Genomic DNA, 25,662 nt, shown 5'->3' with positions numbered 1-25,662 from the left:
GTGAGGAAGATGCGCTTCCGTCGAGGACGACTTCATTTCAAGAAGGGGAGGATGATGAGGACATCAATACCATTGTTACACCCACAGCCCCTACTGTTACATATACTGCACCAATTACTAGAGCTCGCGCACGCCAATTAAATTACCAGGTACTTTCGTTTCTCGGTAATGATTCTAATGTTCATGAGATTATGATGCTGCCTAAATTGGATACATTTGTTTTGCTTACAAATGAAGGGCTAGCTTGGAGAAGGATGAACATTGGAGCAAGAACACGCATGGTTGATGGCATGCGCAAGGGGATCAAGAACGGAAGTTACAAGTGATGATTTCAGGACTTTGAAGCCGCCATAAGGAGTGCATGAAGCCTTGGACGAAATATACAAGATGCCACTTCATAATATTCGTCCATAGGCTATTCTAGGTGCTGCGTCACCTTATTAATGGGCCAGGCCCATGTAATTTCGAAATACTTAAGTATAGGCTATTTTTAGAGTCCGTATGTGTGGGGAAACAAGAGTTAGGGTTGGTTTCGGACCCCACCCTCAAGGGCCACGAAATTCCCCCCTCTTCCTCCATATATACAGCCCTTAGGGCGTCGTTTAGACTTTGGGTTTTGTTTAGATTAAAAGTTCGCCATAGCTGCAACTTCGCGTACTTCGTTTGTGTCCAACGACCAGACCAAGACGTCACAGAACCCCACCTTGATCAATAAAGCTTTCATCTATATTCGCAATATCTAGATTGCAATCTCAGTTTCTTGCTTGTTCTTCGTTTGCTCGCAGGAAACACCCTCGTGGTCAGGTTGATCGTGCTCCGGCGTGGTCAATAACCCTCGGAAGTTGGTTTAGCGATTGCTAAGGCGCGACGTCTCGCCACGTTCGTAGTCGGATCGTCAAGGTCAACTCCCACAGAAAACGATAGCCACCATCTCATCGAAACATCGGGACACCTTAGCCTCTATCACGTGGTTCATGAACATGATGCGGGAGGGAGCCATCCAATACTCACAAAGTATCCGGTTGGAAGGAGAAAAAGTAGGTGAAGACCATGCATGTCATGTGATATTTGTGGTTTACTGTTCAGTTAGAAGGAGAGAGAGAAAAGACCATGCATGTGCGGTTGGAAGAAAAGAGAGAAGAGTGGGATCATGCATGTGATTGTTCAAGGTGCATGTCTGGACTCCGGCAAAGCTTCCATGTTTGTCTCTTGGATACCAAAATCCGTACGTCCTAACTGCTAAGCAGACATAAGGATCTCTGTTAGATAGCAAAGTGGTTCAGACACTACCGTCCAGGAAAGTTTGAGGGTCCTTCTTGAAGATGCCCTTACTCCCTTCGCGTAGTAGATGAGATCTACTCAATCCATTTAATAAATCCACTGCTTAGCAAACTCCAAAAGTAAATTTGAGAGTCACAGACACCACACTAATTAGACCGATTGGCATCCACCAAGCCCACCACCGCGCGTTCCACGCGCTAGCTACAGGACGTCGGGAGAAACGTGCAAGTCATGGCTGCTGCTCCTCTCACACATACATACGTCCATATATTGCCGCCGCATCACACTCGTCGATGGCCACCACAGCCATTCCCATCGCGACCAGCACCACCAACCACGAAACTAAGCTAGCCCCTTCCCTCTCGATTTAATCTGGCGAGCCGGCCGGCGACATGTCCTCGGCTCCGCTGCTCGGCGCCGGCGAGCCCTTCGGCGAATGCCGCGAGGCAAAGCGTCCCTCGCCGGCGTGGCTGCGCCGCTTGATCGACACGGAGGAGGCCTGGGCGCAGCTACAGTTCGCGCTGCCGATGGTCCTGACCAACATGTCCTACTACGCCATCCCGCTTGTGTCCGTGATGTTCTCCGGCCACCTCGGCAACGTCCACCTCGCCGGCGCCACGCTCGGCAACTCCTGGGCCACCGTCACCGGCTACGCCTTTGTTGTACGTACTGGTATCGCACCCTCTTAATTTTGATCACGCTTATCTAATTGAACCGCCCTAGATATCTGTGTGGGGATGCTTGATTTACGATCGTATATCGAATGTCGCCCCACGTAGGTCCTGCTCATAGAGATCTCGTTTCTGTTACCCAATGAACGTATCTGCATTTTCTTTTTATTGAAATGAAGGCCAAAAATTTACCTCATTGATTAATTAAGTAGAAAAGATTTGCCCAGTTAAATATCTTCATCTTATCGTACGTTGCACACATACTTGTAAACAATGCTGGTCAATGTACACAGAGAAGTTTCTACCACACAACTAAGTTTCTAATAATATCTGTTTAATTACATATAACTCGCATTTCATCGATCAAATTGACTATCTGAAGATACACATAGGACATAAACTGTAACTTTAACAGAGGGTGTGTGTTTTTGAAGCTCCTAAATCTTTCTAGGAGTTAAAACTGTTGTAGGGGATATTTACAACGAATGTAACCATGCTTTGCCCATGCAGCACATGGTCGTCAGTGACCATAAATTAGCCAAGTCTGGACAATTGAAATTCATTGTATATTTGTTGGCGCCAACTGTAGGCACTATTTTGTCTGAACGATACGCACGTGTACGTCCAGCAGCCACAACCTTTGCACAGTGGCACCACAAGTTCGGATATGCTTAAAGACTTGTCTATACGTCACGCGCTTGATTTTTTTTAGCTGGATCTTCTAAATCATTGGGCATCCTCCTGCTTCTTTCATCTCCACACGCCCACTATCCACCCGCATGAAAAAAGGGGCACACCCACTATCCATGAATCACATGTTGGACATAAAAATATCTAGATAGTATATATACTATTTTTTAAATAATATGTATCATATTTGTAGCATACTCGTTTTTACGTACAAATATATACATTTTTAGAAATATAATAGAAACTATGTGTCAACTTGCAATTTTTTTGTGTAACACACTTTGAAGTACCCTAGCCCTCGCTCCAGTCCTAATTAGGCAGGCGGGCAGCTCCGCAGGAGTAGCCCTATCCACCGCTAAATAGTTGGAGATAAAATTATTTCTAGAAAATAGTAACCGAATTAATCTGGTTATCATTTTTTTGACATGTGGTTCCCGAACGCCTCCCTTCATGTCACTAATTATTGGTAATAAATGGTATATGATAGATGGTAATGGATGAAAATATTTTACCAAGCAATGAATTCGTTGTGTCAGCTCTTAAAATAATCCCACCCAACACATTTATTGTATGTATGCAGCGCCTCCAACACAATGCGGGAATTCATAAGAAACTTCAGTAACATAGGCAACATCCGGTGTTAACACAGAAAAACCAGATGTTGGACGTACTAATACAACAAGTCCAAACGGCTTCAAAAATTATTTGCATCCTAGAGAATACAACATTCGTTTTCAACCACATAAAATATTGCAATATCAAAAATTTCAAGGCAACTTACCTTTGTCTATCAACCTTTCAATATGGCGGACACCTCCCACGTTGTCTGTCACGAAACCAGCAGACCCAGTCCGCCGAAGTCTGCCACCCTCATTCACAAACAAACACGACACAAATGTAGTAAAATGAAAACACAAGGAGTGTAGAAAACATATGCTTATACATACTAGCTTGATAGAACTAGTGTGCATGTACATGTATCGGTTGGTAAACGAAACTTCATGTTGCCATCATCACTGGTCGAGGATCGACAATGATTGATGGCTCAACACATTCCACTCTACCTGACCAAATTGAGCGGGGCCGCCTACTGGCCGCCCCGACATTCCCGCCCATGGCATTCCACCTTTCGAGTCTGTCCATACTCCATCCGTCCTAGAGGAGGATAGTAATAATACACATATATGGCGCTCCACCTTCCGAGTATGTCCACACTACATCCGCCCCTGTAAGCATTCCATCAACTTTTTATAATTTTCCGACATTTCCTCTTTGTTATACGTTTAGCTGTTGCCATTTTGTTTCAGTTCCATCCATGTTAAAGAAGACAATATGATTCACCCTAGATCCTTCACCTTACAATTCGAAAAAAATAAAAGAACAAAAGTAATTTGACAAGTTGGTTTGGAATGAGCAATGTTGCGTTGCATCGAAAGAATTTGATGGACACATAGAACCTTCCATAATATATGCTGCATGCTTAATTACTGATGGATTCGGGAAACTGATGCAACTTACAGACCGGCATGAGCGGCGCCATGGAGACGCTGTGTGGACAGGCCTATGGTGCCCGGATGTACCGCTTGCTGGGCTTGTACCTGCAGTCGTCGCTCATCATGTCAACGGTGGTGTCCGTACTCATCTCCATCGTCTGGCTGTTCACGGAGCCAATTCTGTTGTTTCTGCATCAAGAACCTGAGGTGTCCCACGCCGCCGCGGTGTTCATCCGTTACCAGGTGCCCGGTCTGTTCGCCTACTCCTTCCTACAGTGTCTGCTGCGGTATCTGCAGACACAGTCGATTGTTGTGCCACTTGTTGTCTGCTCCATGGTGCCGTTTGTGCTCCACATCGCCGTGAACTACCTGCTAGTGAATGTGGTCGGATTGGGCCTCACCGGCGCTTCATTGGCCATCTCAGCCACGTTCTGGGTCTCGTGCCTGATGTTGCTCGCATACGTGATGTGGTCCAAGGAGTTCGATGAGACGTGGAAGGGCTTCTCCACCGACGCCTTCAACTATGTGTTGCCGACAATCAAGCTCGCCATGCCCTCTGCCATCATGGTCTGGTTAGTACGTTTACACTTGTCAACAAACATGCGTATATATAAACATGTTGTCCCCTGCAAATTGGTTTTGAGTCTGGACAGATGCAACCTGAAATTTATTGAGTCCATTCAGCTTGGAGTACTGGGCTATTGAGCTCCTCGTGCTGATCGCCGGCCTACTGCCGAATTCCACTGCAAGCACGTCGTTGATTGCCATATGGTACGGGTCTGGACTGACGAAACTCCCTAAACAATTATTGCTCGTGCATCATTTATCAAACAATCGGACTTGATGCACCAACTTTTTTCTAAATGCAGCGCAAGCACGCAGGCCATTTCCTACATGATCACCTATGGGTTCAGTGCCGCTGTGAGGTACGTCCCCCGGCCTTTTCAGAGTCCATGTCCCAGGTTCTTAGTGTGTCGTTGCTGTCTAGAACCGGTTCTTGGTTCACTTAATTGTGGTGGTTAATATCGCGTTTTTGCACCATTTTCAGCACCAGGGTGTCAAATGAGATCGGGGCCGGTAACGTGGACAGAGCAAAGAATGCGGTCATGGTGACGATGAAGCTGTCAGTGTTCCTTGCCCTCTCGTTTATTCTGCTGCTGATAGTCGGCCATGACCTCTGGGCCAGCCTCTTCACGGAGAGCACGGTGATTGTGGCAAAGTTTGCAGGCATCACCCCACTCCTGACGATCTCCATCGTGCTGGACTCCGCGCAGGGCGTGTTGTCAGGTGAGAAATATCGTGGGCTATGTAAACCATTCTTCAAGGATCACTAGCCCACGCTGCACAAATAACTTCATACCACGGATAGAAAATCATGGATTGGGATGCGCTGATAATTCTAAGTAATGGAAAAAATAGCACGCTCTAGTGTTGCTAATAGCATGGCATGGTGTTTGGAGCAATGTCTCACTAAGTAAAATCAGTATACAATCCTTCGCTATAGCGCATTTCAAGGCTGCGCTACATTGTCATAACATGATTTTTTTCATTGTTTCTAAGAGGTTCTGCATAATTGATGAATAAAATGGCGCATGGCAGGGGTGGCACGGGGCTGTGGATGGCAGCACCTGGCGGCGACGACGAACCTGGTGGCGTTCTACTTGGCCGGCATGCCGGTGGCCATCCTGTTGGCCTTCAAGCTCAACTTGTACACCCACGTAAGCAAGACATAAGCCCGTGCCTCGCCACGCTGCCATTGCGCAATGTGGCAAACATGTAGCTCAAATTCTGAAAAACAAATGTCACTTTCTCCTTTTGTAGGGTTTATGGTTGGGCTTAATCACGGGGCTGGCGTGCCAGACCAGCGTGATGGTGCTGATAACCCTCCGCACGAAATGGTCCAAGCTAGTGGATGCCATGGTGAAAAATCGGGATGGCTATGTCGCTTGATCGATACTTGCATGTTATTTCAAGAGGTAATTTATGATCAGACGGTGGCTGTCCATCTATGGTACGGTAGAACCATCCATGGTGTGCGCCTGTACGGGTTTTTTTTGTGAGGTGGCCTGTGCCGGTAAGGGTTTTTGTGAGATTGTGTACGTTGAGTTGATTTCAGCTTGAAATGGTTGAGGTTGTAAACGCCTGTCATGGTAACCAAGCGGCAAGAGTTACATAGAGAGATACCCAAAGACTGGATGTCAATAGGTGTTGAGTAATCCTCTTTTTGACTTTGACATCCCCGCTTCGGTTGCTGCTTTTCCTTCTGTTACTTCGAAAGTAGCTGCTTCAGCTTGAGTTATAAGAATACTTTATATTTTTCTATTTCTCATCAAATGAATGACATCTTCTTTCGGAAATCCTTTCTATTTATAGCATGATTTTGGGAACCTTATTTCTATTACTCAAACAAACATGAAAAGTCTGCTTGCATATTTGTCCATAGGGCAAATCAGATACATAATTATTAAAACAGTGGTCGAAGACTCAAGTAATGAACATCCAGCATGATAACTTATATGCACGTCGCACAACGCTCCTCGACGAATACTTTCAGTCAATGAAATATGTACATGCGCTGACCCCATGTACTTACGGCCTACCGATTGCTTTTCGGCGAGACGCTCAAGTACACAAGCCACAGTTGATCGATTCTTCCAGGAGAAAGTAAGCACCTACTATGCCAGCTATCCTAAGGGAGCTCCCGGATCGATTGGTCCTTCGGCCAGAACGTATATGTACAGCAAGTGATTCCGCCGGCTACGAAAAACATGCAGGCGATTATATAATTGGCCATAGGCACGTGTCACACCTTTTGATTTTCTTGCTTTGATCTCGGATATTACATGTGATGCATTATATATAGCACCTAGAGCTAAAGGCCTACAAACAACTGGAATAACTTTTTTGTTGACTACCTAGAATACTCGACAAAGGCCGATTTAAACTCGGCATTCCTTTTGTCGAGTGTGCACTTGGAGGGCACTCGACGTACGCCAAACATGGTAACTCCTAACTGGACGACCTGGTAATGTCACTTCGCTAATCTGGTAGTTATATTCATCAACAACATATGGATCATGAATGCCCTTCTGTCTAAAATGATAGTTTCAGAATATATAGTTTATCGTGCAATTAATACGTTTCGGTAGCAGTAAGTATGATTTGTTCATCAAAATTTACTTACATTCACTACGAACAGTTTCTTTTCTAATCTCTATGTAGAAGATAAGGTCTGTTTCATATCAACGACGACGACATGCACACGGAGCTGTGGCAACAACAAGGACATTCACATGGGCTTGTGGCACTAACGACGACATCCACATGGAGCTCGGAAGAGGAGCGACGACGGCAACTAGAGGCACCCCCGGCGACGAGCGGCGCTGCACCTTGTTCTTAAATTCGAAAATGTACAACATGTACTAGTGGATAAAATATGAATATATGTATTAATGTATAAATATTAGGATGCACAGATTTTTTTCTTAATAAAGAGTGAATTTTATTGACTCAAAATGAAGCATCAAATGGATACAAACACAATGAGCACAGCTGGCCTCTGCATAGCTAGGATGCACACAACCAACATCAACACACACAAATAAACACGCCAGTAAAGAGCAAAGTCGTACAAGACCAAAACAATGCCTAAGCGAGAGAAAAAAACCGAAGCTAGCCAAATGTTGATCAGCAATCTAGAACAATAACCATATCCACACCAACCATATCTTGACACCACAGGGACAACGAGGTTTTTCAACAGCAACACCTTGTCGACACCGGATCCAAGCATCAAAGGCCAGGCTCTAGGGTTTCACCCTGAAGAACAAGTCCGAGCTATCGGGACCCCGATTCCATGTCACATCGATCTAGCCGGTAACACCTCATATCACTTTATGGCCTCACGCACGGTATTCCCACGGGTGTCGCCTTACCCTGGCCCGGGACCGTTTGCGCCTTTTGGCTCACGTATATGATTGTGTCGCTAGCATCCATATGACAGAGAACCCGGGCCGACATGGCTAGTCGTGAACCCAAAGCGGCACTAACCCATGGGGACAGGCATACATGATTCACATCAAGCATGTTGGTCAGCAGCGTGTGAATCCGGGCTGTAGCACTGGGCTAACAGGACTCCGGATGTCACCGCCTGACATTTCCCCGAAGGGACAGACACAGGAACAAAGTGAAACACATGCCGGCCAGTCAAGTGTGCTGAGCAGTAGTGCTGGGCTAGCAGGACTCCGGTGAACCGGGCTGTAGCGGACTACTATGGCTCAAGGAAGCACTAGACTACATTTCCCCATATGAGAGGCTGCCAAGGATAAACAACTAGTTTGTCGGATCCCACACATAGCAATACACGTCACACATACGCATAACATGCAAGTATGTGCTGTACAACATGGCATCACAACATAACGCAAACTCATATAAATAAAGGCTCAGAAGAGCCGCATGGCATCAATACAAACAGGGGTCACATGACCCATCATTCAGAGCATACAAGCAACGGAAGCATTACATGTCTGAGTACAGACAACTATAAAAGAAAAAGGCCGAGAAGCCTGACTATCTACAAGTCCCTCCAAGGTAACAAGCTACTCGTCGAAGTCCAAGCGGTACTACTAGTGAGACAGATGTCTTACCTGCAAAACATAAATAAAGCAAACGTGAGTACAAAGGTACTCAGCAAGACTTACATCAGACCCTATCATACATGCATTGTATCAAGAAGGTAAGTGGGGTTTAGTTGCAGCAAGCCAGCTTTGACTCAGTGGCTATCCTGTTCTACGACAACGAGAAACTTCTTTGAGGTGAGGCAGCGCACACGAGTCCACTAATCACCACATCAATACACTACTATGCATTCATCCTTGTCTCCTTACAAGAAGGCCATCCATAGCACTCACACTTGTCTTGAGCATTTTAGAGTATCCACTTTAAGTTGTCTATGTACCACGTAAGCATCCAAGAAGTCCATAACCGAGGACACGACTATTCGAATAGATCATGAAAACCCTGCAGGGGTGTACTTCTTCACACACGCTCTCACCACTTATCACCATATACACATCATGTATCTCGGCAACCTTCAAGCCGAAGCCTGGCGAGGATGTCGGCCACGACCTGACTAACCACACAAGACTCTAGTCCAGGTTCATCGCCTATTCGGGTTCCATCCGCAAGGAGATCCGGCCGGGGTGTCGCTCACGGCCCCAAATGATGTGAGCAGGGTTCCCAAGCCCACCATCCGGGTGCCACTTGGTACACCGTGTCACTGTGCCTAGTCTGTCCCAAGCCCACCTGGCCGGGTGCCACTTGGTAGACTACTAACACTACCTACAAACACCAGAAACTAATTGCAACTCCTGGACAGAGATCAAGTTGGCTAATAAGTCGAGAGAGCTTGGAGCGCCCGGAGCCCAATGTGTGGTAGTGACTAGTCATTGGACAACTTACACCGAACTTAGTTCTTAAGGACGGTTCCAGTGAGACAACCCACCATGTACTCCTACACGGCCTCTCACCGCTACCTTTACCAAATCGTGTTCACACGCTTAACTCTCAGCACCAGAACATATCGTACCACTCCAATTCATTCCCGATGAATCAGACCTGACACAACTCTAAGCAATAGCAGGCACGGCATTGCAAGAACACAACATGGCTCAATCAACTCCTACACATGCTAGTGGGTTTTAACTATTTACTGTGGCAATGACAGGTCATGCAGAGGAATGGGTTCAACTACCGCAGCATAAAGTAGCAGTTGAATCGTTGTTGTCCTAATGCAATAAATGAGGGCAGGAGCGAGAGAGTAGGATTGTATCGGAATGAACAAGGGGGTTTGCTTGCCTGGTAGATCAACAGGGAGGGCACTGCTCCTCAGACAGGTACTCTCGAACACTCTCCGGAGCAGGACCTATTGAGAAGGAACAGTGTCGGAAATCAAACACAAGCATATGCAACATTATGATGCATGAACATGGCATGAGTATGTGATGTTGTTTGAGTTAATGCATCTAGCATTTATTTAGTTGAGGTCCATTTGAACCAAGGGTTCAAATGCAACTCCAAATTAAGCTCTTAAATATGCCATAAGTGTGTTTTCATATATACAAAATGTATAGGTTGGTTTGTCATGCATGAAAATGGTACAGATGGATAGATGGAATTTTTCTGATCATTTTTCATATATAAATTATTTCAATCTGAGCTACGGTTGAATTTCTATGAATTTTTGAAGTTTAAAACATTTTCTGGAATTTCCTGTTTTAAAATAATTCCAGAATAATCATAACTGCGTCAGCACAGCGTCATGCTTATGTCAGCAGGTCAAAGGCGGCTGACCAGGTCAAACCTAACGCGTGGGGTCCACACGTCAGTGTCTGTAGCTAGTCCTGATTTAAAATAAACCTAAACTGGTTTAGTTAATGGGGTTGGGCCCATGTGTCAGTGACCCAATTAGCTAAACAGGGTTTAATTAGTTGTTAAACTAATCCTAACTAAAACTTAACAGGGCCGGGCCCCACATGTCGGCGACCGACGGAAAAGGTCAAACCTCCTATCTGCGGGGTCAAAGCCCGCCGGCGACTCGACGCCGGCGAGGCCAGACACGGCGGAGGCGTCGGAAATCGCCTTCCGGCGACCAAACGCACGATGGAAACTACCTACGTGAAGCTGGCGAACGCTCGCAACCAACGGGGCAAGTGGGAGTAGCTGGGGTGGCCGGAGCTCGCTGGAAAAGAGCTCGTGGCGGTGGCCAGCGTGCGGGTGTGCTCGGGGTCGGCGTTGCGGCTTGCAAACAAGTTGGCTGTCGCGCTAGCGTTGCTCCACGGGTCGTTGCGAGTGCAACAGACGCACGCACGGGGCCATTTGGTCATCGGGGCTTCGCCGGCGACGAGCCTGCGCGGCGATGGCTACGGTAAGCAAGGGGGCGACGGCTACGGCATGCAAGCGAGCAAACGGAGAGGGGGAGGAGAAGCAGCAGCTCACAGCGGTCTCGGTGGGCTTGACGGCGAGCTCGGGGATGCCCTGAAGACGGCGGGGCGGCGATGGGGATCCACGGCGGCCGGAGATGAAGACGGCGGCGATGGAGGCGCTCCAGGGCCTCCGGAGGCGCGTGGCTCGATGGCGAGCTTCAGGGCGAGGTGGCGGAGCTCGCAGACACGGAGAGAGGGCGAGGGGGAGGCGGTGGCTGCGGCAGTGGTGGCCGGTGGCGACGGCAGCGCTCGGCCGTGAGCAAGGAAGCGAGGGAGAGGAGAGGACTGGGGAGAGTGAGCAGTGTTCAGGGGGGTGCGTGGCGTCGTCGGATGCCTCCAGCGGCGAGCGGGGAAGCAGGAGGTGGCCGGCGTGTGCTCGCGCGCGGCGAGCGCGTGCCCCTGTCCTCCTGGCGCGAGGAAGGGACGACTGGCAGTGCCAGTCGGCTGGGCCGCTGGGCTAGGCCGGCTGCACAGTGCCAAGCCGCAGGTAAGCACAGGTAGGCTTTTCCTTTTTTGTTTTCTTTTCTATTTTTCTGACATTTGTTTGGTTTAGATAAAATACTAAACCATTTTATTTTCTTATGCCAATTTTTGCAGGGGCTAATGGTATTATTCCAGAGCTCCTCAACAACTGGCATAATTTTTGGACAATATTATATATATATAATAATATATATCCAAAGCAAATAATTGTTGCATTAATTCCAAATGCCCAAAATAAATACTTATGAGCTCATAAAAATATTGATTTGATTTTTATCTCTGTCCAATATTTTCAAAGAGCAACATGAGCATTTTCTTGGACCCTTTTGGAGCAATTTTTACTTGGGTCATTTTCAGAAATGATTCTGAGGGTTTCACAAATCCCCATTTCAAATTTTAAATGGAATTTAAACATGATGCAAACATGAAGGGCTAGCCTAGGTCATACCAGAACTAGGGATGTGACAACTCACCCCCACTCGGAAGAATCTCGTCCCGAGATTCAGGAGTTGGCGGAAAGAAAGTGGGGTACTCAAGTCGAAGACGATCTTCACGCTCCCAAGTAGCTTCTCTTTCGGAATGATGAGACCACTGAACCTTGAGAAACTTGATGTTATGACATCGAGTGACACGCTCTGCTTGATCCAGAATGCGGACGGGGTACTCTCGATATGTGAGGTTATCTTGGAGATCAAGCGTTTCATGGTCCACTCCGCGGATGGGATCCGAGAAGCAACGCCTGAGTTGAGAGACGTGGAAGACATCATGAACTCGGGAAAGATGTGGGGGTAGTTCCAACTGGTAGGCAACCTCTCCTCGTTTAGCGAGAATGCGAAAAGGACCAATGTAACGAGGAGCCAACTTGCCCTTGATACCGAAACGATGGGTACCCTTCAAGGGAGTAACCCGAAGATAAGCCTTGTCGCCAACTTCATAAGCCACTTCCTTATGACGACGGTCATACTGGCTCTTTTGACGAGATTGGGTTGTTTTCAAATTCTCACGAATGATGCGAACTTGCTCTTCTGCCTCCTGGATCATATCCGGTCTAAAGAATTGTCTTTCACCGGTTTCTGACCAGTTCAAAGGTGTTTGACATCTTCGTCCATACAAAACCTCAAAAGGAGCTTTCTTGAGGCTGGATTGGTAGCTATTGTTATAAGCAAACTCGGTGAAGGGAAGACACTTCTCCCAATCCATACCGAATGAGATAACACAAGCTCTAAGCATGTCTTCGAGAATTTGGTTGACCCTTTCCACCTGACCACTTGATTGAGGGTGGAAAGCGGTACTGAAGGAAAGATGGGTGCCCATGGCAGTTTGGAAACTCCCCCAGAAATGAGAAGTGAAAAGACTACCACGGTCTGAATTGATCTCTAGTGGAACACCATGAAGTGACACTATTCGAGAAATATATAAGTCAGCGAGCTGACTAGCAGTGATACTCTCTCGAACAGGTAGGAAGTGAGCCACTTTGGAAAGATGATCAATGACTACGAAGATAGCATTATTCCCTTTCTTGGTCCTAGGAAAGCCGGTGATGAAGTCCATACCAACCTTATCCCATTTCCACTCAGGAATAGCTAAAGGTTGAAGGGTGCCAGTAGGTCTTTGATGTTCTGCCTTAACGCGACGACAAACGTCGCAGCTAGCAATAAACTAAGCAATTTCTCTCTTCATCCTAGTCCACCAGAACCTCTGGCGTAGGTCCTGATACATCTTAGTACTACTGGGATGAATCATGAGAGGAGATTCATGCGCCTCCTTAAGGATTAATCGTCGAAGATGTTGATTCTTGGGAACCACCAAGCGACTCTCGAAGAAAACAACACCACGATCATCTATAGAGAAATTACCAGCAACTCCCTTGTTAATGTTTCTCTTGATCCGGGAAATTCCCGTATCCTGCTTATGAGCAGAGATGATTTGATCCACAAGAGTAGGTTTCGCCACCAAGGTAGAAAGGAATCCATGAGGAGCAATGTGAAGATTAAGCTTACAGAATTCCTCATGGAGAAGTGGTTGGCCCTGCTGCAACATGAGATTGTTGCAATAGGACTTACGACTTAGCGCATCAGCCATGACATTCCCCTTTCCTGGGGTGTAGGTAATTCCTAAGTCGTAATCTGAGATCAAGTCCAACCAACGTTTTTGCCTAAGGTTCAAATCTGGTTGGGTGAAGATATACTTAAGACTCTGGTGATCGGTGTAAATCTCGCAACGTTTACCAAGGAGGTAATGTCGCCATGTCTTAAGTGCATAGATTACGGCTGCAAGCTCTAGATCATGTGTAGGATAATTCTCCTCATGTGGATGCAACTGTCGAGATGCATAGGCAATCACATGGTGATCTTGCATAAGGATGCAACCTAGTCCCTGTCGTGAGGCGTCGCAGTAGATAACAAAGTCTTTAGTGAAATCCGGTGGCACAAGTACAGGAGCAGAAGTCAGACGTCTTTTCAGTTCCTGAAAACTGTACTCACACTGTGGGGACCACTCAAACTTTTTATCTTTCTTGAGAAGTTCCGTCAGAGGTTTGGCCACTTTGGAGAAGTTCTCAACGAAGCGGCGACAATATCTGGCTAGACCAAGGAAACTCCTAGCTTATTTAACTGTTTCAGGCGGAGTCCAATCAAGAACGGCCTGAACTCTCTCGGGATTGACAGCAATGCCCTTACCAAAGATTACGTGGCCGAGATAGGTCACTTCTGGTAACCAAAATTCGCACTTGGAGAACTTGGCATAAAGGCGGTGCTCTCTGAGTTTTTCTAACACAAGTCTAAGATGTTCGGCATGCTCTTCCTCGTTCTTCGAGTAAATAAGAATATCATCGAGGTAAACCACGACGAACTTATCTAAGTACTCTACGAAGATCAAGTTTATCAAGCGAGAGAAAGTAGCTGGAGCATTGGTTAGACCAAAGGACATGACGGTGTACTTGTACTGACCATAACGAGTGACAAAAGCCGTTTTAGGAATGTCCCCGTTTCTGATCTTGATTTGGTGGTAGCCTAACCTCAAATCCATCTTGGAGAAGACTGAGGATCCAGCGAGCTGATCATACAGATCGTTGATCCTGGGGAGCGGATACTTGTTCTTTATCGTGACCAAATTAACGGGACGATAATCTACAACCATCCGGTCTGTACCATCCTTTTTCTTGACGAAGAGGACGGGGCAAGCCCAGGGAGAAGAACTAGGACGGATGAAACCCTTTTGCATGGATTCATCAAGTTGTTTCTTAAGCTCAGCTAGTTCTAAGGGTGCCATCTTGTAAGGTCTCCTAGAGATTGGAGCGGTTCCTGGGATAAGATCTATGACAAACTCTACTTCTCTGTCAGGTGGAATACCTGGCAGTTCCTCTGGAAAGACATCCGGAAAGTCACGGACTACCGGGATATCTTCAAGGTCTGGAAGAGGGCTGGCATTAAGAGAATAGAGTTGGCGCTTTGCAACTCTAGTGGAGACGGTGACTATCTTGCCAGATGCGTGTGTAAGCTGAACAGACCTTGTGTAACAATCAATCTTGGCATAATGAGCTTTCATCCAGTCCATACCCAAGATGATGTTGATATCTGTAGACTTGAGGGCTATAAGTGATGCAGGGAATACAAGTCTGTCAACAAGGATTTCATTACCATGGCTTACACTAGAAGTTTGTCATTTGGATCCAGGAGTTTGAATGACTAGAGAAGAGGGCATATCACAAAATGACATGTTGTGCAAATTAGCGTAGCTTTCGGAAATGAAGGAATGAGATGCTCCAGTATCGAACAAAACCAATGCTGGATGGCAATTGACAAGGAGTGTACCAAGAACGACATCTGGATCGTCATGGGCGTCTCTAGCTGAGACGTGATGCACACATCCACGTTCAGTGGAAGCTGACTTGACACTGATCATCTTGCGTGATGGCTTACCACGAAGAACAGACTTCTCAGGCTGGGGTGGGGCATAGTTGGTTTGAGAGCAGTCACGTGCATAGTGTCCTGGCTCTCCGCATGTGAAGCAAGTCCCTGAAGTAGGACGTGGACCCGATTTGACAAGCGGTCTACCAATAGGCCTGAGTGGAGTATGTAACTGAACTAGGTGAGGCGCCACATAAGATGGCCTCGGTGAATATCCGGGTGGAAGAGCGGAGTTCGGAACCCAAATCCGGCGCTTCTGCGAACTAGAACCGGAGAAAGAAACCAAATCACGGGTGTGCTTATGAGACTCCTCGTAAGTGAGCTGAGCTGTCTCCGCATTAATGGCCTTGTTCACAAGAGCCTGGAATGTATTGCAATGGTGCAAGTGGAGATCACGACGCAACTTGGGGTTGAGACCCTTCCGGAACCTAGCCTGCTTCTTGGCGTCTGTGGACACTTCTTCTGAAGCATAGCGAGCGAGGTTCTCAAATTCTCTACTGTAAGCATCGACAGCCATCTCACCCTGGGTGAAACTACAAAACTCTTCTCTCTTGCGATCAATGAGGGCTTGAGGAATGTGATGTTCACGAAAGGCTTCAGTAAAATCTCTCCAGGTAGGTATCTGGCCAGCTGGAAGCATAGCCTCATAGTTCTGCCACCAAAGACTAGCAGGACCTTCCAGATGATAAGCAGCGTAGGTGACCTTGTCACTTTCAGCTACGTTCGCAGAACGCAGCTTGTGTGTGATACTACGGAGCCAATCATCTACATCAAGTGGTTCAATGGAATGATGGAAGGTAGGTGGTTTCAGACCAATGAAATCATAGATGGACGCTGACTCTTTGTGCTGATGGGAGGTGTTCTCCTCAATACGTGCTAACAAGCGGTTAGACTCTCGCTTGTTCTTCTCCATCTCTAACATGAACTCTGCCAACGAAGGCTGGTCGGGAGGATCCTCATCCCTACCATCTCCGTGGTTCCGGCTACAAGCAACAGAACTTCGGTTAACCGGCAACATCCTGAAGAACAAAACCAAGGAAAACAAGGATGGATTCAGCATCAACTATAGGATGCGGAAGGTAGCACAAGAATTTAGTATCTCTCGAACTCCTAGGACAAATCCGGCAGCATAACGGCAGTAAAATGCTCAAATGAGACATTCTGCAAAAGACGGGGTAGCACCAAACTTAACATCATCACCCAAGGTTCTGAGATATTACTAAACAGGCTACACCGGAGGTACTCAAACTGGGATAAGACTCAGATCAACCAAACCTTAGAAACTACGGAGTAGTAACATGTGATCCTGATAGACAGAAGAGGAAGCCTAGTTCCTTAACCCCGTAGGAAAGATAGGATGACTCAGATCAGAAGGGCATGAGGTATAAGGAGTAAAAAGAGCCTTACGTTCCCTTCCACAATCAATTCCCCTATATAGCTAAAGAATTTCTAGACTCAACTTCGACCAGGTTGGCTTGGAAATCCTACAGTCAGTCAGGCTCTGATACCAAAGCTGTCGGGACCCCGATTCCAAGTCACATCGATCTAGCCGGTAACACCACATATCACTTTGCGGCCTCACGCACGGTATTCCCACGGGTGTCGCCTTACCCTGGCCCGGGACCGTTTGCACCTTTTGGCTCACGTATATGATTGTGTCGCTAGCATCCATATGACAGAGAACCCGGGCCGACATGGCTAGTCGTGAACCCAAAGCGGCACTAACCCATGGGGACAGGCATACATGATTCACATCGAGCATGTCAGTCAGCAGCGTGTGAATCCGGGCTGTAGCACTGGGCTAACAGGACTCCGGATGTCACTGCGTGACATTTCCCCGAAGGGACAGACACATGAACGAAGTGAAACACAGGCCGGCCAGTGAAGTGTCCTGAGTAGTAGTGCTGGGCTAGTAGGACTCCGGTGAACCGGGCTGTAGCGGACTACTATGGTTCAAGGAAGCACTAGACTACATTTCCCCATATGAGAGGCTGCCAAGGATAAACAACTAGTTTGTCGGATCCCACACATAGCAATACACGTCACACGTACGCATAACATGCAAGTATGTGCTGTACAACATGGCATCACAACATAACGCAAACTCATATAGATAAATGCTCAGAAGAGCCACATGGCATTAATACAAACAGGGGTCACATGACCCATCATTCAGAGCATACAAGCAACGGAAGCATTACATGTCTGAGTACAGACAACTACAAAAGAAAAAGGCCGAGAAGCCTGACTATCTACAAGTCCCTCAAAGGTACAAGATCGTAGCTAAGGTAACAAGCTACTCGTCGAAGTCCAAGCGGTACTACTAGTGAGACAGATGTCTTACCTGCAAAACATAAATAAAGCAAACGTGAGTACAAAGGTACTCAGCAAGACTTACATCAGACCCTATCATACATGCATTGTATCAAGAAGATAATGTGGGGTTTAGTTGCAGCAAGCCAGCTTTGACTCAGTGGCTATCCTGTTCTACGACAACGAGAAACTTCTTTGAGGTGAGGCAGCGCACACGAGTCCACTAATCACCACATCAATACACTACTATGGATTCATCCTCGTCTCCTTACGAGAAGGCCATCCATAGCACTCACACTTGTCTTGAGCATTTTAGAGTATCCACTTTAAGTTGTCTATGTACCACGTAAGCATCCAAGAAGTCCATAACCGAGGACACGGCTATTCGAATAGATCATGAAAACCCTGCAGGGGTGTACTTCTTCACACACGCTCTCACCACTTATCACCATATACACGTCATGTATCTTGGCAACCTTCAAGCGGAAGCCTGGCGAGGATGTCGGCCACGACCTGACTAACCACACAAGACTCTAGTCCAGGTTCATCGCCTATTCGGGTTCCATCCGCAAGGAGATCCGGCCGGGGTGTCGTTCACGGCCCCAAACGATGTGAGCAGGGTTCCCAAGCCCACCATCCGGGTGCCACTTGGTACACCGTGTCACTGTGCCTAGTCTGTCCCAAGCCCACCTGGCCGGGTGCCACTTGGTAGACTACTAACACTACCTACAAACACCAGAAACTAATTGCAACTCCTGGACAGAGATCAAGTTGTCTAATAAGTCGAGAGAGCTTGGATCGCCTGGAGCCCAATGTGTGGTAGTGACTAGTCATTGGACAACTTACACCGAACTCAGTTCTTAAGGACGGTTCCAGTGAGACAACCCACCATGTACTCCTACAGAGCCTCTCACCGCTACCTTTACCAAATCGTGTTCACACGCTTAACTCTCAGCACTAGAACATATCGTACCACTCCAATTCATTCCCGATGAATCAGACCTGACACAACTCTAAGCAATAGCAGGCACGGCATGGCAAGAACACAACATGGCTCAATCAACTCCTACACATGCTAGTGGGTTTTAACTATTTACTGTGGCAATGACAGGTCATGCAGAGGAATGGGTTTAACTATTGCAACATAAAGTAGAAGTTGAATCGTTGTTGCCCTAATGCAATAAATGAGAGCAGGAGCGAGAGAGTAGGATTGTATCGGAATGAACAAGGGGGTTTGCTTGCCTGGTAGATCAACAGGGGGGCACTGCTCCTCAGACAGGCACTCTCGAACACTCTCCGGAGCAGGACCTATCGAGAAGGAACGGTGTCGGAAATCAAACACAAGCATATGCAACATTATGATGCATGAACATGGCATGAGTATGTGATGTTGTTTGAGTTAATGCATCTAGCATTTATTTAGTTGAGGTCCATTTAAACCCCTAATTAAGCTCTTAAATATGCCATAAGTGTGTTTTCATATATACATCATGTATAGGTTGGTTTGTCATGCATGAAAATGGTACAGATGGATAGATGGAATTTTTCTGATCATTTTTCATATATAAATTATTTCAATCTGAGCTACGGTTGAATTTCTATGAATTTTTGAAGTTTAAAACTTTTTTGGAATTTCCTGTTTTAAAATAATTCCAGAAAAAGAATAACTGCGTCAGCACAGCGTCATGCTTACGTCAGCAGGTCAAAGGCGGCTGACCAGGTCAAACCTGACGTGTGGGGTCCACACGTCAGTGTCTGTAGCTATTCCTGATTTAAAATAAACCTAAACTGGTTTAGTTAATGGGGTTGGGCCCACATGTCAGTGACCCAATTAGCTAAACATGGTTTAATTAGTTGTTAAACTAATCCTAACTAAAACTTAACAGGGCCGGGCCCCACATGTCGGCGACCGACGGAAAAGGTCAAACCTCCTGTCTGCGGGGTCAAAGCCCGCCGGCGACTTGACGCCGGCGAGGCCAGACGCGGCGGAGGCGTCGGAAATCGCCTTCCGGCGACCAAACGCGCGGCGGAGACTACCTACGTGAAGCTGGCGAACGCGCGCAACCAACAGGGCAAGTGGGAGTAGCTGGGGTGGCCGGAGCTCGCTGGAAAAGAGCTCGTGGCGGTGGCCGGCGTGCGGGTGTGCTTGGGGTCGGCGTTGCGGCTTGCAAACAAGCTGGCTGTCGCGCTAGCGTTGCTCCATGGGTCGTTGCGAGTGCAACAGACGCACGCGCGGGGCCATTTGGTCACCGGGGCTTCGCCGGCGACGAGCCCGCGCGACGACGGCTACGGTAAGCAAGGGGGCGACGGCTATGACATGCAAGCGAGCAAACGGAGAGGGGGAGGAGAAGCAGCAGCTCACAGCGGTCTCGGTGGGCTTGACGGCGAGCTCGGGGATGCACTGAAGTCGGCGGGGCGGTGATGGGGATCCACGGCGGCCGGAGATGAAGACGACGGCGATGGAGGCGCTCCAGGGCCTCCCGAGGCGCGTGGCTCCATGGAGAGCTTCAGGGCGAGGTGGCGGAGCTCGCAGACATGGAAAGAGGGCGAGGGGGAGGCGGTGGCTGCGGCAACGTTGGCCGGTGGCGACGGCAGCGCTCGACCGTGAGCGAGGAAGCGAGGGAGAGGAGAGGAGAGGACTGGGGAGAGTGAGCGGTGTTCAGGGGGGGTGCGTGGCGTCGTCGGGTGCCTCCAGCGGCGAGCGGGGAAGCAGGAGGTGGCCGGTGTGTGCTTGCGCGCGGCGAGCGCGTGCCCCTGTCCTCCTGGCGCGAGGAAGGGGACGACTGGCAGTGCCAGTCGGCTGGGCCGGCCTGCTGGGCCGCTGGGCCAGGCCGGCTGCACAGTGCCAGGCGGCAGGTAAGCACAGGTAGGCTTTTCCTTTTTTGTTTTCTTTTCTATTTTTCTAACATTTGTTTGGTTTAAATAAAATACTAAACCATTTTATTTTCTTATGCCAATTTTTGCAGGGGCTAATGGTATTATTCTAGAGCTCCTCAACAAGTGGCATAATTTTTGGACAATATTATATATATATATATATATAATATACATCCAAAGCAAATAATTACTGCATTAATTCCAAATGCCCAAAATAAATACTTAGGAGCTCATAAAAATATTGATTTGACTTTTATCTCTGTCCAATATTTTCAGAGAGCAACATGAGCATTTTCTTGAACCCTTTTGGAGCAATTTTTACTTGGGTCATTTTCAGAAATGATTCTGAGGGTTTCACAAATCCCCATTTCAAATTTTAAATGGAATTTAAACATGATGCAAACATGAAGGGCTAGCCTAGGTCATACCAGAACTAGGGATGTGACACGAGCATATCTGAGCAATGCTTTCAACAAGGTAACGATGCAAAAACATCGCCATTGCGAGGTATAAGAAACTCAGGTCAAATGATTTTATAAATCAACGGATGAATTGTATAAATGATTTTTTATAAATCAATAAATAATTAGTGGTGGCGCTGGAGGCTATGTGAACGTTGCTACTACTAGTGTATAGTGGTAACGTGGTATGTGTGTGCACGATCATTGCTATTTCACACAGTGGTGGCGTGAGTAAACAGTTCACATCATTAAACAAAGTATCACCAAGGTCCGCAGTCTAGTACAAGCTTACTCGGAGCTAAAGAAAAGGTAACCAAAAAAATTAAAGTTGCCACAACCGGCTAAAATAGGACGAGATGACTAAACACCTAGCCTATTACTGTACCGCTATCCATATCGGTTGTACATATCCCGAGGAACCTTCTCCCATCGTGTAGACCCAATAACAAATGGCTCTCTGGCTTCCGCAGGAGTGAGTAATGATCACGTACGGATCCAAGCAGTGACCATGTCGATAACCTGCAAAAAATGTGTACGAGTTTGTTTGTTAAAGACCATATCATTTCTGCAGTTCCGTATAGCCCAAAGTAATGCGCATACTCCTACCCAAATATGGCTCGCAATATTTGGCTCCACTGCATTTAGCCACGTCCCAAATAACGTGTGAATACCATTTGGAGGGACGATATTGAAAGCTATATGATTTGAACGCCATAAAAGTTTGGCCATCGGACAATCGAGAAAGAGGTGTTTAATAGTTTCATCTTGATCACAAAAGCAACATGGTTGACTACCTTCCCAACTACGCTTTGCCAAATTATTCTTAGTCAGAATCACCTCCTTGTTAACAAACCACATAAAGATTTATGTTTTTAGTGGCGCTTTAATCTTCCAAATATGTATTGATCATGGAATCGGGTCCGAGTCAATTAGGTCTACATACATGGATTCATCAGTGGATAGTATCGGGCACATCAGAGAGGTGAACATCCATCAACCTCCGCACCAGATGTAGCCATGCATCCCATCGGTCTCCTACTAAGGATCGCCCAAATTGAATGTTTAGAGGAGTAGACTATAATATTGTAGCAACATAAGCCTCCTGACGCTATATAATATTATACAGAGACATATATTGTATGGCAAGATGCGTCTCCCCTAACCAAGTATCTTCTCATAATCTAGTCGAATTACCATTTCCAATGATAAATTTAGTTCTATGGAAGAAAGATGCTTTCGTTCTCATTAAGCCCTTTCCAGAAAGGTGAATCATTGGTTCTAATGGTAACCTGGGCCAAGGTATTAGATTGTAGGTACTTATTAAGTAGAATTTGCACCCAGGTTCCTTCGGTCTCAACAGATAGCTTGTATAATCATTTACTGAGCAGATATCTATTCTTTACCTCTTCTCAATCTTAAGCCCACCCTGACCCTTGGGTCTGCAAATCATATCCCACCTAGTAAGTCTGTACTTTCTTTTTATCTCATCGCATTATCAATAGCATTTGATCTGGGAGGAATGTCCGAGTCCAGAGTACATCACGTACAGAGGCAAGGATGCTTAAACAAGCTATGCCATGTACAAGTGGATCGTTCATGTGATGACATGCCTCCATTTGTAACAGTAGAGGAGGCCCCGGGGTCAGGCCGTGGCGCTAGCAAGCATGCGAAGAAGAACTACATGATGATCAATTAATCTTTTTGTGAGGTCTCTATGTATGTTTTAAATATTTCATGTAAATAACAACCTAGGAACCTCTGTTCATTTACAATTATTGTTTTTATGCATGTTTTAAATAATCATGCAGCGAGGAAAATTTACAAGTATTGAAATCATGTGAACATCATCACACATGACTCCTTCGGTGTAACTGTATGCGATTGTAAACATATCTCACACAATTTATTAAAATGGTCTGTTTGCTATAAATCGCTCACGATAGATCTAAAAGTTATGTGTTCGATGGCTCGCATCATGATGGGCAATTTTTTCGGTACAACCAGACACACGGCATTAGAAAAAACGTGTGCGATAATTCAGTTCATCTCACACGCTTATTTCAGTAGAACCATGTGCACGAAATCGCACCATGTTTTCCTTCCCCAATCACGCGCGATGTGTTGGCCATCACATACATTTCACTTTGAGGCACACGATTTTATTTTCTAATGTGTGTGATAACTTCGTCGCACATAATTCGATGATATGCGCCTAATAGCACCGATCTGCAGTAATGGTACACCAATGTTTAAGAGTTTGCCAATACATTGTTTTGGTGTTTATTATTAATATACGTCAATGCATACATGTTTGCAGAAACACACGATTCAATAACTTAAGGGATGTAGTAGAATCACAAGTTACATACAAGAATACAATGGAAACAATGAAGCGGGAACACATAATACAATACAAACAATATATAATCACTTTATGTATATAACCGTCGAAATAGGTGTATATCACCTTACATCTCAATTATTATGCAACCTTTAGGGAAAAGGGAAAAAATGTAAACAATAGTTTCAAATACAGACGTAACAAAAAGCAAGTAGTAGTACATTACATGGGCAGCTCTATTCGCGAAGTACAATCCTCATGCATGATTCCGTGGCCCGCCTAATTATTGTGGTGAACCTTGAATCGAAGTTCATCTTCACCAAGTTCGTAGGTTACCTAGAGCTGTAGATGATCTCCATCTTACGAAGGATCGCCGAGGCCTGATCCTGCACAACCTTCCATGCATCGTCGACATGGTGCTCCTCCGTGAGCGTGCTCCCCACGGCACACCTTAGCATGAACATACCGCCTACGTTTGCGGCGCTCATGTAGGGGCCCGAGGTGACCGCGTTCACCTCTTCTAGGAGGCCTCGGTTGAGGTCGTTGGCCGTCTTCTCACCGCCGAACTTGTCCTGTGGGCGAAGCCGGAAGCACACCAGCGCAAACGTCCTGTCAGTCACAACCTCGAACCTCTCATCGGCCCTCACCATTTTCTCGAACGCCACGGCCATGCGGACGTGGGAGCGGATGTGGTCGCGCAGGCCCTGGATGCCGTAGCAGCGGAGCACGAGCCACATCTTGAGCGCGCGGAACCGGCGTGTCAGCGTCATGTTCCAGTCCTTGTAGTCCACCACGTCGTGCCCCTCCGACGCCGCGTCCTTGAGGATGTACTCCTGCTCGGTCCCGAGCGCAGCCACCAGCGCGCTCGGCTTCTTCACCCACATCGTGCAGCAGTCGTTGTTGGCGAGGAGCCACTTGTGGGCGTTCATGCTGAAGGAGTCCACGGCCTCCACGCCGTGTATCACGTAGGTGAACTCCGGGCAGACGAGCGCGGAGCCGGCGTACGCCGCGTCCACGTGCACCCACACTCCGTGCGGCGCGGTGACAGCGCAGAGCTCGCCGATGGGGTCGACGGCAGTGGTCTGGGTCGTCCCGATGGTCGCGCACAGGAAGAGGGGCACAAGCCCGGCATCCACGTCAGCCTGCATGGCGGCCTGCAGTTCCGTGGGCGACAGCGCGAACATGTCGCTGTGGCACGTGTGTATCGCCCGGCAGTGGTCACGCTGGATGCCGGCAATGCGTGCGGCCTTGCGGAAGGCGAAGTGGGTCTGGTCCGAGCAGTAGACCACGAGGTCACAGATCCTGTTCTCACCGATCTCGGCGAGCTTCCGGTCCCTTGCGGCGACGAGAGTGCAGAGTATGGCCTCGCACGAGGTGCCAAGAATCGTGCCCCCTCCGCCTCCGGCGAAGAGGAGGCTCTCGGGAAGGTGCAGTGCCTTGCCGAGCCAATCCACGACCACCATCTCGAGCTCAGCGGCGGCCGGCGAAGCGGCCCACGTGAAGGGGACCACGTTGATGCCGGCGGTGAGCGCCTCCCCGAGGGCGCCGACGGTGCTGCTCGACGCCGGGAAGTGCGCGAAGTGGCGGGGGCTCTGCCAGTGCGTCATGCCCGGGAGGATGATGTCGCGGACGTCCTTGAGCGCGGAGCTGAACGCGTCGGGCTCCGGATGGGACGGCGCCTCCGTAGGGAGCAGGTTGCGGAGGAAGCCGGGGGTGACGCTGGGGTGCACGGGGTGGTCACCCATGCCGCTGTAATACTCGGCTATGAAGTCGATTACCTGGTGACCCTGGAGCCGGAACTCGTCGGCGTCAAGCAGGTTGTGGCATTGCATCTTCTTCTCCGGCGTGTGCCCTATCACCGGCACGGTGCCATTCTGGCCGGTTGCACCGGTGACCGTGTCCAAGCATTGCGCTGGTGGGGCCATATGTGAAGATGCACTCGAGTTTGTTAATGGCCCTACGCGCTGATACACTGATGATTGCTTTGGCAATGTGGACTGGTGCCAATTCCTGAGCAGCCCCGGTTTCAATTTATAGGAACTGAGACGCTTACCGGGGCAACGGCATTTGGTGCTACTATGAATAAGGTTTTTTCTAGGGTGGATACAGTGTGGGTTCACACATCCACATTTCACCATGCTTTTAATTTTTTTTCGAA

At 47.6% G+C, this 25,662-nt stretch overlaps 2 protein-coding genes across 3 annotated transcripts; one reads left to right on the top strand and one right to left on the bottom strand.

Moving 5' to 3' along the window:
• Positions 1-1,530: 1,530 nt before the first annotated feature.
• Positions 1,531-6,457, top strand: LOC125543743 (protein DETOXIFICATION 19-like). Of its 2 annotated transcripts, XM_048707217.1 has the most exons (8): positions 1,531-1,892; positions 3,166-3,171; positions 4,163-4,707; positions 4,820-4,906; positions 5,005-5,061; positions 5,184-5,422; positions 5,735-5,853; positions 5,957-6,457. In XM_048707217.1, exons 1-8 carry the CDS (start codon positions 1,674-1,676, stop codon positions 6,083-6,085), a joined length of 1,401 nt encoding a protein of 466 aa, XP_048563174.1. In that variant the 5' UTR covers positions 1,531-1,673; the 3' UTR covers positions 6,086-6,457. The 2 variants fall into 2 exon arrangements, with proteins under 2 accessions (XP_048563174.1, XP_048563166.1); XM_048707209.1 differs by lacking the exon at positions 3,166-3,171 and having other exon boundaries at positions 1,543-1,943.
• A 17,273-nt stretch (positions 6,458-23,730) lies between these two features.
• LOC125542713 (tyrosine decarboxylase-like) lies at positions 23,731-25,449 on the bottom strand. The gene has a single exon (XM_048705911.1). The coding sequence runs from the start codon at positions 25,427-25,429 to the stop codon at positions 23,837-23,839; it is 1,593 nt and encodes a 530-aa protein (XP_048561868.1). The 5' UTR covers positions 25,430-25,449; the 3' UTR covers positions 23,731-23,836.
• Between the last annotated feature and the right edge of the window lie 213 nt (positions 25,450-25,662).

This window comes from Triticum urartu, chromosome 1 (genome assembly GCF_003073215.2).
Source record: "Triticum urartu cultivar G1812 chromosome 1, Tu2.1, whole genome shotgun sequence".
NCBI lineage: Eukaryota > Viridiplantae > Streptophyta > Magnoliopsida > Poales > Poaceae > Triticum > Triticum urartu.
Note: the sequence above shows the minus strand (reverse complement) of the source record. Positions and strands in the feature narration are given on the sequence as shown.

What these genes read in the sequence shown, in the direction of transcription:
- LOC125542713 (XM_048705911.1), bottom strand. Translation starts at nt 25,429, where the DNA reads ATGGCCCCACCAGCGCAATGCTTGGACACGGTCACCGGTGCAACCGGC.
- LOC125543743 (XM_048707209.1), top strand. Translation starts at nt 1,674, where the DNA reads ATGTCCTCGGCTCCGCTGCTCGGCGCCGGCGAGCCCTTCGGCGAATGC. An exon ending in GGGTTCAGTGCCGCTGTGAG is followed by an intron (nt 5,062 to 5,183) that starts GTACGTCCCCCG and finishes CACCATTTTCAG; the next exon opens with CACCAGGGTGTCAAATGAGA. An exon ending in AGCTCAACTTGTACACCCAC is followed by an intron (nt 5,854 to 5,956) that starts GTAAGCAAGACA and finishes CTCCTTTTGTAG; the next exon opens with GGTTTATGGTTGGGCTTAAT.